Raw genomic sequence first — 19119 nt, forward strand, 5'->3', positions numbered from 1 at the left:
GCCAAACTAAACTTACACGTGACATTTTAAAGGAAGTGACAAGCAGCTCACCGAACATTGCCCCCGCCCCCCCGTGATGAAGGTGATGATTGGCAGACTCAGTCCAACAGCAGCGAGTATCGTTACAGTCTCACACTGGCAATAACGACGTTTAATATAATAAAAAGTTAACGCACCGATTTGTGTCCAAAAGTGAAAATAAAACGAACCCAAAACATGCTCAGACTTCAAGAACTAATGAAAGTAAGTCTCATGAAGGCGTCAGCCTGCGGCGCCTCACATTCAGTCAGTGTTTTTCCTTGGATCCGATCACCACCGACCAACAAACATCCCGGTGCAGACGTCACCATCGTGTTGCTTTAAAGGCGTTTCTAGAATAAATAATAGCAGCAGCTGAACGTACCGTCAGCTCAGTGAGAGCGCCACAGTGAAACGACAACGTGCACCTCGGCGTCCTGACGACGCTAAAAACAGACTGTTTGGGACGAAGGTTCGGAAAAACGTGATTCCACCATTTAAACTAAGACCTGTGAAAGTGAAGCAGTGAACGTAAATAGTGGCTTTAGTGTTAACATCATCTGTAGTATTAATACAAGCAGTCACATGTGTGGGCGGAGTTTAAATGTTAGTGTGGGGTTCATAAACTGCTACCTGGCCGAGCGCGGCTTCAGAAACTACATTTTTAGTCAACATTTCTGTCGCTTTCGGTTTGCTGCGGCGCCGCGATGTTTCGGGTCTGGCTGCCAAAGCAGGAATATCTGTAGCATGTTTGGCCTCTGGCTAGCGTGTGCCGTCCTGACAGGACCGCTGTGAGGTATCGTCGGGTCTGCCGGCGTCAGGGCTGAGCCTGCTGCGAGGCGTACCGGCAAAACAAAACAAAGCTTATCTGGCTATAAAGAAATGTACCGCTCGTTAGTGTCGTAAAGCTGCGCTCACCCGCCTCTACGTCTCTCTCTCTCACATAGTGTTAGTACTTTTACTCCTCCCCCTCCTCCTCGCTAACAAAATTAAAATACTGGTTATGAATGGCTATGATGTACGCCGCCTCATCCAATCCAACTTTCACGCACACTCAAACACACATACGCCTCCTCCTCCATCAGAAGAAGGAGTACTGGTTATCGATGGCTCGGGGCACCCTCGCTCCCTCCCTCTCTTCTCCGTCTGCAGCTTCTAGTTGGCGGAGAGGCGTGTCCCTGTCCCTCTCCTCCCAGTCCTCCACGCCGCCTCCACTTCCTCCACTTCCTCCTGTGGTTGTGACTGTCACTGCCGACACCGCTGCTGCTGCTCCAACCTCCATTTCATTTCCTCTCTCCTGGGGCGGAGTCGGGGGCGGGGGGCGGCCTGGCGGCAGGGGAGGAGGCTGAGGAGGGCTACGGGGTCTGCTGGTCAAGTCTGCAAGGACAGAGGAGAGGAGGAGAAAAGGAAGAAAAGGGGAAGGGGGTAAGAGAGGGAGAAGAGTGTAAATAAAGGCAGAAGAGGAGGAGGGGGGAGGAAGAGGAGGAAATGAGGCCGAAAGTGAAACAGTCGGAGGAGAGGAAGATGAGAGGTGGGAGACAAAGAGAGACGACAGTGAGTGGCTGGTTAGGTGGGAGGAGTCAGCGGTCGTCAAGTCCATGGGAGTCATGGAGGCAGTCCAATTCAAGGTAACACACACACACACACACACACACACACACACACACACACACACACACACACACACACACACACGGGTCTGAAACTAAAGTTGAACATAACCAGGATAACCTTATCTGCTTCAGCCACGCTGACGTCATTACTCCTGCTAACAGGTCACATGACTGCTCATCCACTCAGTCAGGCCGGGCTTTATAAATGTTGTTCGCTCTGAAACTCACCTGTTTTCTTCTAAACTCAGATTTTTCCCGCAAAATATTCAAAGTTTTCTTTTAAATTTTGGGCAGTTATCCTAAAAATCCCCTCCCCCAGTACAGCTGCCATTTATTCAGGTCACTGAACTCTCCTGATTGGCTGTGGAGTGTCACATGACCAGAGCCAAACTAAAACCCAAACACATCATTTGTTCATTCACTTCCTCGCTCTCTCTCTCTCAGCCGAGTCCGGTCTCACTTACACACAGTCAGAGATGGGGGTTGATGGAGAGTCAGGATGGCGCGTGGTGATGACATCACAGGCTGTAGGCCGACTGCCCGCCCTGTCCCGGCCTGCAAGGGGCGAGCCAACGGATACAAGACAACAACAGAGAGGTCAGAACAGCGATGGGTGCAGTAACACAGGACAGATGGAGCAGGGGTGGAGGTGGGCGGAGTTTCTCCTCACAGGTGTGACGGCACTCCCGTTCGATCAAACCACCCAAACAATGTTTTCAGGCTCTGATTCTGGATCGGACGGTGTTTCCCCGTCACACTCGTGCTGTCGTTAAAGCATTTTTAGCTGAGAATAAAACGCCAGGATCTTATTTTCAGCAGGTGAGACTTCATGCTGCCAGGCCGAGGTCACAGCAGAGGTCACAGCCATCAGGACCTTTTAAATTTAGCAATTAAACAACAACTTTTAAAATATGTAATCTGGAGACTTTACTGGCAGGACATCAACATCGGTATAATAAACATCCCAGCAGACATGACGATAAATGATGATTACACATGAACAGAACAGGAAGTAGTCTGCAGGAAGGAGGGAACACATGACGTGTTGGTGGCATTACTAACGTGACGCGGGCAGGTCATGCGGGGTTTGTGTAAAATCCACAGACGAACACGTTAAACAGGTTTGCTTCCAGCTGGGTTACACCTTACAGGTGACCGCCGGGCTCTGCAGGTGTCTGCACACCTGACTGAGCAGTTTCAACCCGATGCAACTTAACACTGTTGCTAAGCGACGGCAAGGCTGACCACAGGAGACACAGCGCCTAATTTTCCAGCAGCTGCACATCTGCAAGTTGCTTTGCAACCCCTTGCCTCCTCAGAGCTCTTTTAAAAATCACTTTTCATCCAGTTTAATTTTAAATGGAAATTCCAAGAACAGGAACGCCTGAATCCCAACGAATAATGATTTCTGAAAATGGTGAGACAGCATCAGTGATGTCATAACAGTTGTTACATGATCAGAGATTCAAACTCATTCCTTTAAGTCTCGTCTGATTTGTCATTAATTAGTCGCCGGGAACACCTGGTGCTCTCACTCGTACCTGGCTGCCGAATGGCGGTAGCTCCCACGAAGCTGATGAGCGTGACGTCGGAGGCGCCGCCGGACTCCAGAGGGATCGGGTGCACGCGGAAGTGCTCGAGCATGTCGAAGATTGACTGGAACCACAGGTGCTGCACTCTACACTGACCGTCCTCATTCAGCGAGAGGCGGAGGTGCTGCGGGGAAGAAGGCAACGACACGTGTAAAGCGTACGCATCATCACGTCACCCAAACGTGAACCAGTTTGTCAAACAGGACGGCCATGAGATCCTCTTTGTAATCAGACTAATATCTGCCGGGATGCTCTCGTCTCACCTTGGCTTTTCCCTGGAAGTTGAAGGTGAGGACGTATTCTCCGCGCCGCGTCTCGCTTTGACGGACCAGGAAGACGCCGTGGCTCGCCGGGCCTCCAGCCAGCACTAGCTGAGCGGCTTTGAGGCGGGACAGCGTGCCGTGGAACCACTGACACTCGCTGAGCGGGTGCTCCACCGCCTCAACCGGCGTCACGTCAGAGAAGAGGAAAGACCCTGAGTGGAGGAAGGGTTTGTGTAAACCTTTAAAGCTAGTAAGGTCATCACGCTGTGACATCACAGCATCGATATACCGCCATCACATCTCTACACAGAGACAAGAATCTACTCCACATTTAGCAAAGCTGATTCAACTGTTTGTGTAGATATTCTGATGCATGTCTGACATCATTACATGTTGTGCACGTGACCACATTACACACCTACAGCACGCCACCTGAAACAGCAGAGGCTCAAGCTGGATGTGGATCATACATGTGCAGATGCATCAGGATTCTTCAGGCGTCACAGAAATATTTTTGAAAAAACAAAACAAATCTCTGGGTCAGACTCACCTGTGGCGTCTGGTGTCTCGGCAAACGGTGTGCCGAGACTAGCCCCGCCCCCTCCGTGAATCCGGCCATCTGGTTCATCGAGAGGCGCTCGAGGTGGCAGCTCAGGCGGGAGAGGATCCATCAGAGGCGAGGAGCCTCCGATCCCACCATAACACACTGATGTGAAGAAACGAGCGGAGATGGTCAAACGCTTTTATGCAATGTGTGTGTTAGATGTACAAGAACAGAAGCTCTGCCCACATCAGGGGGTCCATGTTCAGTAAACTCACACTCCATGCTCACCTTGTGAAAGGCGGTCACCGATCTCAGGCGTCCCGCTGATGTCCAACGGCCCCCCGCACACACCCTCGACATCTTCCTGTTCACTGTGGGAGGGAGAACGTGGTTATAGCCACACCCACAACCACATATGGAGCTGGTCAGGCAGCATGCCACTGCTGCTTTGTGTTTGCTCACCTGAGACAGATGCCGTTCCTGATGTCACTGAGCCACGCCCTCATCTGAACGGCGTCTCGCGTCTCGATCACGTACTGCGTCGTCCCGTCCAGCTGAGAGCAGAAAGAGAACGCGCTTCATGTTTCAGTGAAACCTTCATGTATGAAAACGCCACCGTTTCGATTCCTAATATCAGTTTAGGCCCCTCCCCCTCATTCCCAACAGATTACTTGCACAGTGGAAACCCCCCACTGTGCACTGATGCTGCGTTGAGTCCATCAATGCTCAGCTTCACCACATTTATGCTCCACAAAAATAAAGACGCCAGATTCTTCCGACCTGCTTTCGCTCGCACGTCTCTGGATTGTCACATTCTTCCTGCTGGTTTAGTTCCTGCGGCTAAAACAATGAAGCGGCCTGTGTTCATGTGGTACGCCTTCAGCTTTCACAGACTACATTCTGCACATTGCATACACGCACTGAGAGGCCGGCACGTGATTGTTTGTGTAGACATAAGAATCAGAGCCGATGGTTGACGGCGTGGTTACCTGCAGCAGGAAGGTGTTCTCCTTGTCGGGGACCTCGAGCGCCGTGGTGCTCCTCACATCCACGATGGCGCAGCAGGGCACAGTCAGCCGAGGCTTCGATGACTGAGACAAAAGGTTTGCCGTTTAGTTATACAGCCACACAATTTAGCAGCAGGTCAAAGGTCGTGTTCAGCCAGCTGGAGAAGTGTGGGTGATGGTGACACTGGCAGTCCTACCACTCCTGACCAGTAACAACCAGGACAGGCTGAGCTACAAGTTATTCTGCTGACCGCTTCATATGCCTGATTAATGAACCAATCGACTGACGGCTCAACACATTTAGCTGTTGTAGGGTTGATGGCAGGAAGTGAAGCTTTGTCACCTTTGTGGACTTTTTAAAGGCTCCTGTGACCCTCAAAGCTTCAGAAGACCAAATAAAAACAGTATTTAGACACTGACACCACTTTTCATACTGATGTTTGAGCTTGTGTGATTTTTAAGCTACTTTTCTGCAATATCGTTTTTAATGATTCTGCTGCAGATGTTCATCGAGTCAGAAAATAAAAATTCGAGTCGTTTCTCTTTGACCTGTTTTGAGCACCAACACAAGTTAAAAGGTTTACTCAGAACTCACTTTGGGTGGGATGAAGAATTCCAGGTAGTACTCCTCTCCACGCTCGCCACCTTCTCTGTCCCGCTCTCGGAGGACCAGCCGACATTTGTGCCAGCGTCCTCCCCTCCAGGGCACGTTCCCCCCGCTGGCGAGAGACTGCACCGGTGGCGGCTGTGCTCCAGGAGACTGTGCTGAGGCAGGATTGTTGTCCGTACTGTGATGCAGCAGACCGAAGGAGAAGCCGGAGAAGCCGTGGCTGCCGCTCCACTCGTCACTGGATGAGCTGACGCTCACCCCGCCCTCCCGTACCAGCCGGCCCACCTTCCTCGGAGGACCCATGGCGGCGGCGCTGCTCGGAGGCAGCGTTGCAGAGTGCGAGCTGGAGGCGGTCGAGGTGAGGACGGGAGGAGGGGATCGTGACAATCTGAGCTTCTCCAGACGATGGCTCCACTTCTCCTTCTCGCTTCCTTCGCCGTTGCTCCGCCGCCGATCCCGAGCGGCTTCTGACAACGACAGGGAGGTGGCGCTGCTCGACGACGAAGGGGGCAGTGAGGAGGAGGAGGAATGAGGAAGCGAGAGGGGCATGGACAGAGAAACAGGCATGGAGGAGGTGGGTGTAGGAGGCTGAGTGCCAGAGGTCCTCTTAGAGGTGTCCTGCACGCCCATGGTGTAGCTGTAGCTGGAGGGCAGCTGCGCCTGCGTGGCGTCGCTGGAGGAGCTGCGCCAGTGCAGGATGCCTCGCACGCTGCCCCGCACGCTGCGCCCCACGTTCCGCAGCGAGAAACGCTTCTTCAGCTTGTTTTTGGAGGAGCCAGGCGTGCCGCTCACCTTGGAGCCGGGCGGAGGAGTGACTGAGGAGGGTGGATTCTGAGGAGTGTGGGAGGAGTCTGCGTTGTCCACCTCTGACGAGTCCGCTTCCCGTTCTTCTAGCTCTTCGCCGACGGACGCCGCCCCGAGCCAGCTGTCCTCCTCTTCCTCCACAGGCGCGTCGCCGTTCCCTGGAGCCACCACGCTTCGACTCTCCTCACGCCTCCCGTTGTTCCCTCCTACGGAAGAGCAGCACGATGACGAAGATGATGGAGGCATGACTTGGCTGTGGGCATAAGAATCCTGAAACCTGTCCCCGCCACGGTTCTCCAACACAAGACGTGCCGGCGCTGGCTTCGTGCCCCGCGTCGTGTTAGTTGGAGGGCACAGGGGGACCGCCCCTCCAGTCGTGGACAGCGGCGAGACCGCCTCCTCTTCCAGAGACGTAGCGTCTGACTGGGGAGCCCAGCTCACCATTTCATCCCGTGCAGAGGAACAGCTCGGCGGGAGAGCCCCCTCCAGCTCGCTCTGGAAATGGCGAACGAAGCGGTCGGTGAAGCGGCGGCAGAAGGCAGCGGCAGAATCTGCGGAGTAGTGCGGGTTCTCTAAGAGAAACGCCCGGAAGTGACGTGCAAAGTCGCCGGCTGCGACGCGGGCGTGGAGCTCACAGAATTCGGTCCAGCTCAAGCAAGGTGAGGGCGATGGCGTGGGCGTGTCCGACAGCGAGGACGGATGGGCCTGGGATGGCGGGCTCATCAGCGGAGGGAGAGGGGGAGGGCGCGAGGACAAGGGCAGCAGGGAAGGAGAGGGCGGGGAAGGAGAGGGGGAGGGAGATGGAGGTAAAGGGGAGGAGTTTGCCGCCCGAGGGCTGGGTGGGGTTAAAAGGGAGCCGTTCATCCTCCTGAAAGGCGTGAGGCGCCGAGGGGCTCAATGATCAGTCAGATTACTTCAGTGTGGGGGGGCACCTGCACCACATCAGTCTACCAATTTACAAACGAGGGTGAAACTCTGCCCCATCGAGGGAGAAGAACAAACAACAAACCACGATAACGACGGCGTTTAGAGGCGGTCAAACTTCTGCTACATTATTTATGAGACTAAAGACTTCAGCCAGAAAAAACCAAAGAGGCTCCCACACAGGAAACGTGCCGTCTGAGGTTAGACGAGTCACAAGGTCCGCCTCTTCTTCAATGTCTGTCTGTATGACAGGAGCGCCGCCACATCCTAGAGAAGGGAAAAAACGTTAGTGACACGAGCAGAAACAGCATCTGCACACTGCAACTGTTGAAGCATGACGAACATGCCAGCGATCAACAACGGCCTTTAATGTCTGAAAATCTTTGTGATTCAAATATTTTTTATAGGAAACAGACCCACACATGAAGCGCCGATCAGGTGAACAGTGGCGCCGTTGGGATCAGAACACGTAGAAACGACACGACAATCGGTTTGAGGCGTCGCTGAATCGCGAGCTCAGCTTTCACTTTTTGTAATACCTGCTGTGATTTTCCCAACATCCAGATTAATAAAAATATAAAACTGATCTGATCATTTTGAAAGAGCGATTTCTTTTAGTTAATTTTTTTAAATAACTGTCACAGATGCAAATTTAACATTAGGGTGACGTTGAGACAGGAAGTGGTTCAGTCATGCTTCGTTTTTGCTCACAAACGTCGCAGGATTCAGCTGCCAGATTTACCACAGCATCATGCCCATCAGTGCTATTCTGCACTCTCATTGGTAATCAAGTGGAAGCTGAGGCAGGGTCAACTCAGGACCCGCCCATGTCGCCAGCGGTTATTTCACTCATCGTGCCTTCATGTTGGACTGGACGCCTCTCGAGATCATGTCTACCTTCTAACGTCGAGTTTTTAATTTTTCCTTCTTCAGACTCGTCATGTAAAACTTTGCGTCATCGTTGAATCCGTGTTGTGGCTCCTTCATATTGCTCAAAGAATTTTAGGGGTTTTGAGTTTGGTTCTTATTTTAGATTCTTGAATATGATTCAGTTTTGTTACATTTTTTTTTTATTTAACTTCTATTTGAAGTGATTTTATTATAGGCTGCGTTTAATGTTTTGGCTGCTGTAACAGGAAGTCTTTTGGATGACAGATGTCTCATCGTAAGCACGTGTCATACTTTGAACTAAAAATCTTCAGTTTCTGAAGTTTGAGGGCATTTAAGCATTCGGTATCGACAGGTACAGGTATAAAGTTTTAAGCCACTCATTTCTTTAAATTTCGCTTACTGGGAGCCTCCAGATTTCTGAAGGTCTTTTAAAGTTTTTATTTCACTCATTTCCAGTCCAGTCCTTGTACCTGAGATTTTGTTAAGACTCTGAACTTTGACCTATTAATCACTCAAAGATAAAAAGACTCCTGACTCAAGGGATGAACCAGTGCTGTGTCCACACATCATAGGAAAAAAAGTTCGATCTTTAGGCTCTTTGTCACCAGCTGCCTGTCACAAAAATACATTTGTTCTTATTTCAGTGGCTGAATCTAAAGTACAGAAGATATCACGATTTGAAAGACAAGATGGTGTTTTTGCATCTGGACCTTCAGCTGACCGTCTAACGTTCACTGCAGCCTCATCAGAGGGCTGGCTGTCCAGAATCAGTTCTTAAGGGAAAGCGGGGAGTTAAGGCTGAGCTATGCCACATTACATATAAAACACAGTGGAGGCTCTCATTTGCATTTTAGTCAGTGGTGTTTGAGATCTTTGAAAAGCACCATCAGAGTTTGATCAACTGTGCAAAACCATCGGGGGAAAATGATTTCAGCCTGACAAAGATGCCAAACACGGCCTGAAGAGAGCAATAGTAGAGTATTATCAGTCATGGATCAACATTACTGAAGCAGTCCGGGATCATCCTGACACAGAACAGAACAAAGAGGCAGAAACATCCAAAAGAGCTTTGACTATCCTTCAAGAAGCCTGAAGAACGATTCCTGAAGATCCTCACAGAAACTTCTGGCTACGCTGAAGAATAAAGGCGCTCACACCAAACACTTACTTTCAATCTCACTAGAATTACACTCCCAATTTTGGCTTATTAACTACATTTCCATGTATGCTTGGCACACGTTTTAATGCACCATACATTCATTTCCTTTTTTCCTACAATATATAAAGACATAAGATGATGTAAGACTTTTGCACACTCCTGTCCAAAGACCAAACGTTCCAGTTTTTGTATATTAAAGATTGTTTGCTCACAGGGTTCTCGAAAACTGATTTATTGATCATTTTATTCCTAAAAACATCATTAAAACGGTTTTTAGTATCATTTTATTTTGACCGCTGTTACCTTTCACCTTAATGACAAAAAGACACGAACACTTCCCCCAGCACCTGATTATTGATTACAGATTATTGATAACAGAGCGTCTCACAGCAGCGTTAGGTGGCTCGTTAGCATGCTAACATGAACTAGCAGTGTGCTCATTCAGCTTCTTTAAAGACGTGCAACGTTAGCTGGCCACCGTTAGCCCCACAGACTCGACGTGCCCACGCACCTGCCCCTCAGTCGCGCCTGTGTTCAGTCAGCTGTTGCTGGTTTAAGTGGTCAGAGAGAGGACGACCACACACTGAATCATCCCACAGCAGTTGTAGCCAAACATTCCGCGAGCTAAGCTAACCGTTAGCCAGCTAGCTAGCTAGCTATTAATAAATCTAGCTATCAGTGTTTCCTGAGCACAGCGCGCGGCGTCTCGTGTACCTGCAGATCACAGTCCCGTGTCTCCATCCGTGTCTTTGGCTGAAGCTGGCACCATGCGTTTCATCTCTCCTCCTGCCTACATAACCGGACAAACTGCTTGTTATTATTGTTGCTGCTGCTCGTGCTGCTAAATATGAATATTGCTATGCCTTGCCTGGACCCGTTCTTCTCGCAGTGGCCTCAATCTCGCGATCGTTGGCAGGTCGAGGAGTGCAGCCTTTATATGACAGCAAAACAGCTGGACTCAATAATGATGATTATTTTCAACAACAACAACAACAACAACAACAACAACAACAACAACAACAACAACAACGTTATTGTAGTATATTAATACGTTAATTGTTCTAAATCGGAATTAGAAAAAATTAAAAAGCGATATTAAAACATTAGAAAATACACGAAATACAAACTCAATATTTTAAGACATCGATAAAACGTTATGGAAAAAAGCCAGTCTATTGAATTTATTTTGTGTATTTCTTTAAATAAAAAACTGCTCTACTAGTAAGAGGAAGATTTGCCATTTACTGTTACTGTAGAAGTGATATTACTATAAGAGTAATATCTATAACTATAATTTCCCCATATTTCTGAAAGACCTGAATCAATTACCCTGTAATTACTGACATATTGCCTCTGAGATTATCCCACAATATGCTTTTGATTTTCTGAATAGTTCCAAATTTAACATGAGAAAAACTGTACCTTTGACTCACCATACAGCCACTAGATTTTCATCAAACAGCTGATTAAAAAAAACGTATAAATAAACGTAAAAAGAAAAAATAAATCAACGTCTTGATGCATGCTCAATCATTCAGGTAAGGAAATCCCAAAAGGTTGATTCTGTTTATCTGCACGCAGCGTCACTGAAAACATTACATTACATCTTTTTCCTGCTGTTTTTAATCAAGTCTTATGAACACTAAGCGATAACTAGTCAATAATTTAAAGGAAAGCAGCAAATCTTCACATCTAAGACCTGAGAATAATTTGTTTCAGGCATCTTTTACAGTTTTTTCTGATTGCTTAAGCACATTTTTTGTAACTATTGGCTAATTTTGCAAAACTCTTCACACAAATAAGAAAACCTGTCACCCAATAATCAAAACATTGTAGTTCTCTTGCAAAAGCAAACACAGCCAGATTAACTCTTCACACCTTCGTAAAAATGGTGTTTCCGTATCAAACAGTACACACAAGCCATCATCTACTAAGCACACAATGCGCCAACTGCACACTGATGGTATGAATACAAAACACATCTGGCTTTTGCTTTCTCTGCGCACAAGGTAGGCTATGTCAGTTTGAGCTCATACTTCTGTCATAGATCCATAAGCATAGAGGGATCCAAACTTCAAGCACTGGTGTTTATTCAAACACATCAAAACAAACACAAGTGTTTATTTCCAAGTATAGGATTATTTGCAATCGCCATAATGACTATATGGGTTACTTGGTCTGCAGTGAACATGCTTCCTCTGCCCCAGCATCTGGTCATCTAGCAATTCTGTAAAGTAACAATTTCAGTATTTTTACATCAATGGTGTTGGTGTGTTTCTCATTGGCATATGGCAGTGCTACAAATCTTAGTGCGGAGTGACTGTACTAACCGATTCTCATTTCAAGATGTCCTTATGGTACTTGCTACAGTGTAGCGGCTCGAGTTAGGCTGGACCCGTTGGCCAGCTACCCTCAGGGTCATTCCACGGTAGATTACATGGTCCACTATTGTAGCTCTGATGTCATCAGCAATTCTATTTCTTACTCTTCCTACCCTTCCTCTGCCCCCTCCTCATCTTCCTCTCCCCCCTCCTCGTCTTCCTCTTGCTCCTCCTCGTCCTTGTCGTCCTCTTCATCCTACTTCTTCACCTCCACGTCCTCTTCCTCGGCCTCCTCTACTTCTCACTCTTTCTGCTCCCTCCATTGTACTCCGCACACACAGCTTACCTGTATTATAGTGCTTAGGCTGATTGCAAAGTGAACTAATTATCTAAAAAAGTTTTCACATGTGAAAGTGTGCCAGACAGTTGGCAAGTTAGTGTTAATGATAGCCATACATGTGTATACTTTTGCTAGGAGTGTGTTGGAAATGTGGTAATTGAGTGTTGTGCAGTGAATTGTGCCTACAGTTTTGCAAAGTGTGTGTTACAAAATTGCAAACTGAGTGCAAAGCAGTTTTTGTGCTTTTAGTTTTGCAAACTCAGTGAGTGGTTTTGCCATAAGTCTGAATAGTTTTAGAGATTGTGCTACAGGAATCACAGTTAGGGTTTAAGCATTCGGAAAAAACTGTATATTTCACTCTCACTTTATTGTTTTGGCATGTTTATGCCAGATAATGTATATATTGACAAATCAAAACATATGATTTTTTTCCAGTGCAAAGAACAAGTAAAAAAACATGAACATCAAATTTAAATCAGTATTTTTTTTTATTATTATTATTCTTTTTTACATTGAAGACATTTGTGGCTTTAACAGCTTATATCATAAATAATAATCAAACTGGGGATCATCAGACCTCCAAAAACAAAACAAAACTACTAAAAAGTCTGTCTGTGTCCGTTTAGTGTCGTTGTGTGTCTGACTGCAGCCATGAAGCTCTTTGGAGTCGTGTGGTGTCGCTCTGTGGGCCTTTCACATTATTTTGTGCTAGTTCAGTGTTTTTATGATTTTCAGTTTCTTGTGCCCATCACTTCTCTTCATGGTAAATTTTCATCATGTTTTACTTATTTTGTGTCTTTTACATTTGTTTTTATCTATTTTCTGGTCTGTTTTCTCTTTTTTAGCCCTCTAGTATCTGTTGTGTCGTTTTACACTCCTTCATCTTTCTCTTATTTCTTTGTCTTTTTATGATGGTGTTTGGGTGGCAGGGTGTTATTACAGCATCACAGTGAGAAGGTTCTGGATTTGAATAGCTTCATGTTGGGCCTCCTTTTAGCCGGTTAGTTCTCCTGTACAGAACTTTGTGGTCGCTGTGCAGGTGCTGCAGGTTTTCTTTGGGCCATATTTGGTGTTGTCTGACAGTCACTGGAAGGACAATATAAGACCTAAGGCAGCAGACTCATCGAGCTCAGATGCAGCACTGCAGCGAATATGCTGCAGGCTGGATTGCAAACATCACAACACACCTGACTCTGTGAGGTGGACCGGCGGGGGAGCTGAGCATGAAGAGTCCTCCTGAGTCAGCGCTGTTTTGATCTTTACTTTGTGTCATCTTGGAAAAATAAAATACTAATAAAAAGTCTCTCTGTGTCCGTTTGTGTCTGTTTCTGATTATTTTATCAAATGTCATACAAAGAGTTGGTCAAGGTTCTGCGCACAATATCCATTTATGGTGTTAGAGGGAAAACTCACCAAGCCGTCATCTTCTGACTGGATTTATGTGAATGACGGGATTCACAAGTAAAATCTTGTGATTTTTAAAAGCAGGAGTAAAATCTGTGCTTGTGGAATAATCCTGAAATCAGGATTTATGAGAACAAGAAAATATTGTTAGAATTACAAAAAGGTGGAGCTCTCTGGAGACTCAGGGAGCTTCTCCACCCCTCAGAACAAAATTCAGAGATATTTAAACTGGATTAAGTGACACGGAAACACTTCAGCTCCTGCTACTCAGAGATGTTGTTTAATTATAATATCTGTAGTTACCTTCCAGAGTAATCTGAGTAATGTTTATATTTCCTCACATTTATAGTGACGATCAAAGAGAAACTTGTTGTTAAAGGTACAAATATTCAGACGGGCTCTGCAGCTTTAAAGCAGCTCAATGTGTTTCTAGAACAATCCTCATGCTCACTGTTCTCACTCTGCTGGAAGCAAGTCTCTGATTTATTCTTAATTTAAGCTGAACAACCAACCTGAGAAAGTCAGGATTTAAGAACAAACTGACGTTACTGGATTTTAAAAAAAAGGTTCACCTGGAAAAAACCTCCAGAACCACAGAGAAGAAAATACTTATTTAAAAAAACCAAATTTTATTCAGAGCGTTCTGTCTGAACACCTGCCATCTTCCAAAAACTCTCTGCAAATTATTTAGATTTGATTATTCTTCTGCAGTAAGTTTAAACCAGGAGTCAACAAATCTGTCCCCGAATATGAAATGAGGATGACGTCTAGAGGGCGGGGTTATACAGGACGACCTGAGCCAATAACGACTGATTCAAACTACAAAGTCAAAGGTGGAATTGAAAAAAATAAAAAAAAACTTACCTGCTGGGAAAAGGTCTAGTAGTTATGAGCATGTCAGTGTCCACAGATCAAAGTCTTTAAAATTCGTTCAAATCCTCATATTTAATCATGTTTACAGTAAATATAAAGCTTCAGGACTGTGTGACAACCGCAGTACAACAACTGGCCAGCAGGTGTCAGCAAAGCCTCGGGTCTGCTTACAAATGTTAATAATAAACCTGAGCGAGAACATTACTGATGCTCAGACCCTCATTATCATGTCTGTAGGCACCTTCCAGAATAATCTGAAGAGTTTCATCTAAAGAGAGAAGTTTAATGAAGAGCTGTGTGGACTTATTTGGTTTAAAGATGTTGCTGCAGTAAACGTAAGAGCAGGGATGGGGACAGTTTCTTAGGCATGCTCCAGACTCGTCCTCCATGAACTGCCATAAATTACAGCATGAATAACAAGCAGGATATAGACCTGCAAAGCCCAGAGGGATGTGAGCACACTTACAGACGTCAGTGTTTTGTAGGTTTGCTGTTGAAGTGATGGTTCTCGGGCCTGTGGGTTTAGTCTTCCTGCATAAAATCACTTTTCCTGAAAGCTTTTTTGGCTCCTCGCTGCAGGTATGTCAGCTGTGTGACTGTGGTGAGTGTGCTCAGCCTGAAAGCTCTCATGCAGCAGGTGAAACATCTCTGACTGGGTCAAACTGGTGAAGCTGAGGTGTAAATATTTCCCCGAGTGCGGCTTTCCCAACTCTGTAAAGGCGGTGAGCGTGACGAGGCTGACGTCTCTGATGTTTGAGTTCATTTCCTGTCCTAATCTCTGAAACGTGTTCCAGCTGCTGTGTCTGTGTAGGCTGTTTTATTTACAAATGCTTTTCCACATCTCTGCACTGACCCGCTGACGGCCTTTCCACCTCCAGAGTCCAAACTGGGGTTAAACTGGTCCTGATGAAGGACACCAGGTCACCCTGCTCTTTTTTAAGGTTGTGACTTTAAAGACTTAAAAGACCAATGAGAGGGTTTTTTTTCCTGCAGTCTGAGGTTCGAAGGTAACTTGGATTTTAAAAGGACAACAAACATGGTCACGTGACTGAACTGGGAGAACAGGATTTGTGTACAAAGAGCTGAATTGATGTAAGTTCTATGAATGCTGTGGTTTCTTTCTGGGGAAAAAAATTAAACTACAACAAACAACAATTTTGCATTTTTTGTATTCATTTAACAGGATGGATGACGTGTGAGGGGGCGGGGCTGAAACGTTTAATGAGAAACTGCTGAAGGGCTGAAAAATACTCCATTACAATTATTTGTTTCTCTGTGTTTAAAGATCTTTGAGACTGAATGATTAAATCTGATTTACATTCGTTTTAAAATGTTCAGCAGTCTGAGGGCAGAAACTGACCTTTACTCACATTATGAAGATGCTTTTATTCCTTCATGTGAAAAAGTCTTAACAGTGTTTGTATTCATTTATTTGGGACAAGTAATAATGAGAGCATCGGTTCAAAGAGCAGGGAGGATACAGGACTCAGTCACAGCTGAGCTGGAGACCTCATCCCTGATTGGACCTTTAAGAAACAAACTGTTAAATGACCCCAAGTGAGACGATGAACCTGTGGTTAAATAATAAATATTCAATTACTGATGAGTCGTGATTTTAAAGTCCTGTCAGAAAAACGGATCCTCTTTGAAACGTTGAGTTATTAAAGGGGAAAATACAGCTGCTGGTTATAAGAAGAGAAATCCTCATTTTCTGTGTTTAGGTTAAAATAATTACGCTGGTAAATGAAACCTGTTATTAATCTTATTACTTTAAAATAATCTGCAGATTAAATCTAGCAAATGCCCTCTGCTAACCTGAAGTAAGACGTTGACCACCGGGGGGCAGCGGTTTCCTGATCAGGGGATCTGAACGAGTCTGCTGACACTGCTCCATCGTGTGGTTAATGTTGGTATTACATGACTGTAACCTGGCCCAAGTTGAGGTTCAGTCCACCTTAAATACAGATGTTTGGGGCATGAGGTCAGCCTCAGTTTATTTACAAGGTTTTAAACAGGAGTTTACAAAAGGATCAGTCAGTTCTCACAAGTTTAAACTGTTCAATAAAAAAATGTACAAGTACAACAAATATGAAGTACTGGGTGAAATGCAGAGCTGCAGAGAAACAGGACTGTCAGTGAAAATGTGACGTTTGTAACTTTAAATGTGAGCTGTGCTGCTGACCAGACTCTCAGCTGCTGAGGCCAAAGGTGCAGTTGTGTTTATCCACAGAACGATTTCTTCTGATTTCTGAGAACATTCGACTTTAAATCCGTCATGTTTATCTGACAGCACTGATTCAAAGAGGATCAACTGAAAATCAATAAATTGTCACAGTGATCAGTCATCTCGTTTCAGCCAAATCTTAATTTACATCATTTTATCCTATAATTTGTTTCCTTTCTTTCCAGCGATCATTTAAAACTGAGGTCAGGGTTGAAAAGCTCAGCTTCATATGTTGCTGAGTGACATGGTTTAAAGAGCAAAGCTGCCAGTCTGTCAGCTGGAAACGTCTTTTTGATCAAATAACCCGAGTAAAGGTGTTAGAGTTATTTCTGCTGAAAGCAGGAGCAGGGCTTCTGATGCTGAGGGTGTCGCCACTTTGAGGAAGACCTTTGGATGTTTGCCATGAGGAGCTGAGACGTGTCCTGCTGGTGTTTCTACTGAAACCAGAAAAACAAGCATCACAGATCGACAGGTGTTCAAATTCAGGATGTTCAGACTTGAACCCTCTTTTTTAAACTGTGTCTGTGCTTCGTGTTCAGACTGATTTCACAGTTTCATCATTAATAACCAACGATGATTAATGATGAAACTGTGAAATCAGAGCAGCGATCATGTTATTAATGTGGGAGGCTCAAGAAACTGCGCGTGTAACTCGAACTCCTGTTTGTATGTTTACCTGAAGCTTCAGAGGTCAGCGTGAGTGGGCCGTGTCTGTCAGTGTGTGTCCCACTTTATTGTGCGTTGACGCTGTGATTGTTGTCGTCATCAACAACCTCCCGCGTGCTGATGTCTGATGGTTTCTGCGGTCGTTCACGCGCTGAGATCTACTGACCAGGGGGCTGGCTGTTACAGTTTTTTCTGAATGCTTAAACCCTAACTGTGATTCCTGTAGCACAATCTCTAAAACTATTCAGACTTATAGCAAAACCACTCACTGAGTTTGCAAAACTAAAAGCACAAAAACTGCTTTGCACTCAGTTTGCAATTTTGTAACACACACTTTGCAAAACTGTAGGCACAATTCACTGCACAACACTCAATTACCACATTTCCAACACACTCCTAGCAAAAGTATACACATGTATGGCTATCATTAACACTAATCTGCCAACTGTCTGGCACACTTTCACATGTGAAAACTTCTTTAGATAATTAGTTCACTTTGCAATCAGCCTAAGCACTATAATACAGGTAAGCTGTGTGTGCAGAGTACAATGGAGGGAGCAGAAAGAGTGAGAAGAAGAGGAGGCCGAGGAAGAGGACGTGGAGGTGAAGAAGTAGGATGAAGAGGACGACAAGGACAAGGAGGAGCAAGAAGACGAGGAGGGGGGAGAGGAAGATGAGGAGGGGGGAGAGGAAGGGTAGGAAGAGTAAGAAATAGAATTGCTGATGACATCAGAGCTACAATAGTGGACCATGTAATCTACCGTGGAATGACCCTGAGGGAAGCTGGCCAACGGGTCCAGCCTAACTCGAGCCGCTACACTGTAGCAAGCATCATAAGGACATCTTGAAATGAGAATCGGTGAGTACAGTCACTTCGCACAAAGATTTGTAGCACTGCCATATGCCAATGAGAAACACACCAACACCATTGATGTAAAAATACTGAAATTGTTACTTTACAGAATTGCTAGATGACCAGATGCTGGGGCAGAGGAAGCATGTTCACTGCAGACCAAGTAACCCATATAGTCATTATGGCGATTGCAAATAATCCTATACTTGGAAATAAACACTTGTGTTTGTTTTGATGTGTTTGAATAAACAGCAGTACTTGAAGTTTGGATCCCTCTATGCTTATGGATCTATGACAGAAGTATGAGCTCAAACTGACATAGCCTACCTTGTGCACAGAGGAAGCAAAAGCCAGATGTGTTTTGTATTCATACCATCAGTGTGCAGTTGGCGCATTGTGTGCTTAGTAGATGATGGCTTGTGTGTACTGTTTGATACGGAAACACCATTTTTACGAAGGTGTGGAGAGTTAATCTAGCTGTGTTTGCTTTTGCAAGAGAACTACAATGTTTTGATGATTGGGTGACAGGTTTTCTTATTTGTGTGAAGAGTTTTGCAAAATTAGCCAATAGTTACAAAAAATGTGCTTAAGCAATCAGAAAAAACTGTAAATTTGCGCGGACAGGAAATGCAGAGGGGCTGATGATGTCACGTGAAGCTGCTGAACGCTGCCACCTGCTGTCTGTAAATGTCATTGCACCCACCTGCCCCACTGTGATGTGTCTTTGTCCTGTGAGCTCATGTCTCCTCCGACCGTGGAGCGACTGATGCTCCCGTGAGTCTGGTCATGTGACATGTTGTATTTCGTCACTTCCTGCTCCTTCGGTCGAACCTGCATCCTCACATCAGTCTGACTAAAGCTGAAGTTTCCACATCACGCATGAACCGAGGCCCCAGATTAGCGAAGCCGTTAGTCCCGATAATCTCAGAGCAGTGGTGGAGTGTAACTGAGTACATTTACTCGAGTTTAATAGACTTTATTGAAGTACTATGTTATGCTCTGATTCTACTCAA

General features: G+C 45.8%; 1 protein-coding gene across 2 annotated transcripts; it reads right to left on the reverse strand.

The window, feature by feature from the left end:
- Positions 1-1237: 1237 nt before the first annotated feature.
- Positions 1238-10324, reverse strand: sh2b1 (SH2B adaptor protein 1). 2 transcript variants are annotated; one of them, XM_080905668.1, is made up of 11 exons: positions 10294-10324; positions 10140-10215; positions 5633-7642; positions 5020-5121; positions 4493-4584; positions 4319-4401; positions 4037-4192; positions 3487-3698; positions 3173-3347; positions 2096-2186; positions 1238-1395 (listed from the first exon to the last, which is right to left on the reverse strand). In XM_080905668.1, the coding sequence occupies exons 3-11, from the start codon at positions 7313-7315 to the stop codon at positions 1374-1376; spliced, it is 2616 nt and encodes an 871-aa protein (XP_080761794.1). In that variant the 5' UTR covers positions 7316-7642; positions 10140-10215; positions 10294-10324; the 3' UTR covers positions 1238-1373. The 2 variants fall into 2 exon arrangements, with proteins under 2 accessions (XP_080761794.1, XP_080761793.1); XM_080905667.1 differs by lacking the exon at positions 10294-10324 and having other exon boundaries at positions 10140-10287.
- Positions 10325-19119: the final 8795 nt, after the last annotated feature.

The sequence above is a fragment of the Rhamphochromis sp. 'chilingali' genome (assembly GCF_963969265.1).
Source record: "Rhamphochromis sp. 'chilingali' genome assembly, chromosome: 15".
NCBI lineage: Eukaryota > Metazoa > Chordata > Actinopteri > Cichliformes > Cichlidae > Rhamphochromis > Rhamphochromis sp. 'chilingali'.

Coding starts and splice junctions, on each gene's coding strand:
- sh2b1 (XM_080905668.1), bottom strand. CDS start 7,315: ATGAACGGCTCCCTTTTAACCCCACCCAGCCCTCGGGCGGCAAACTCC. Junction 4,193..4,318: donor CGGTGACCGCCTTTCACAAG/GTGAGCATGGAG, acceptor TCTTCACATCAG/TGTGTTATGGTGGGATCGGA. Junction 1,396..2,095: donor ACCCCCATCTCTGACTGTGT/GTAAGTGAGACC, acceptor CTGTCCTTGCAG/ACTTGACCAGCAGACCCCGT.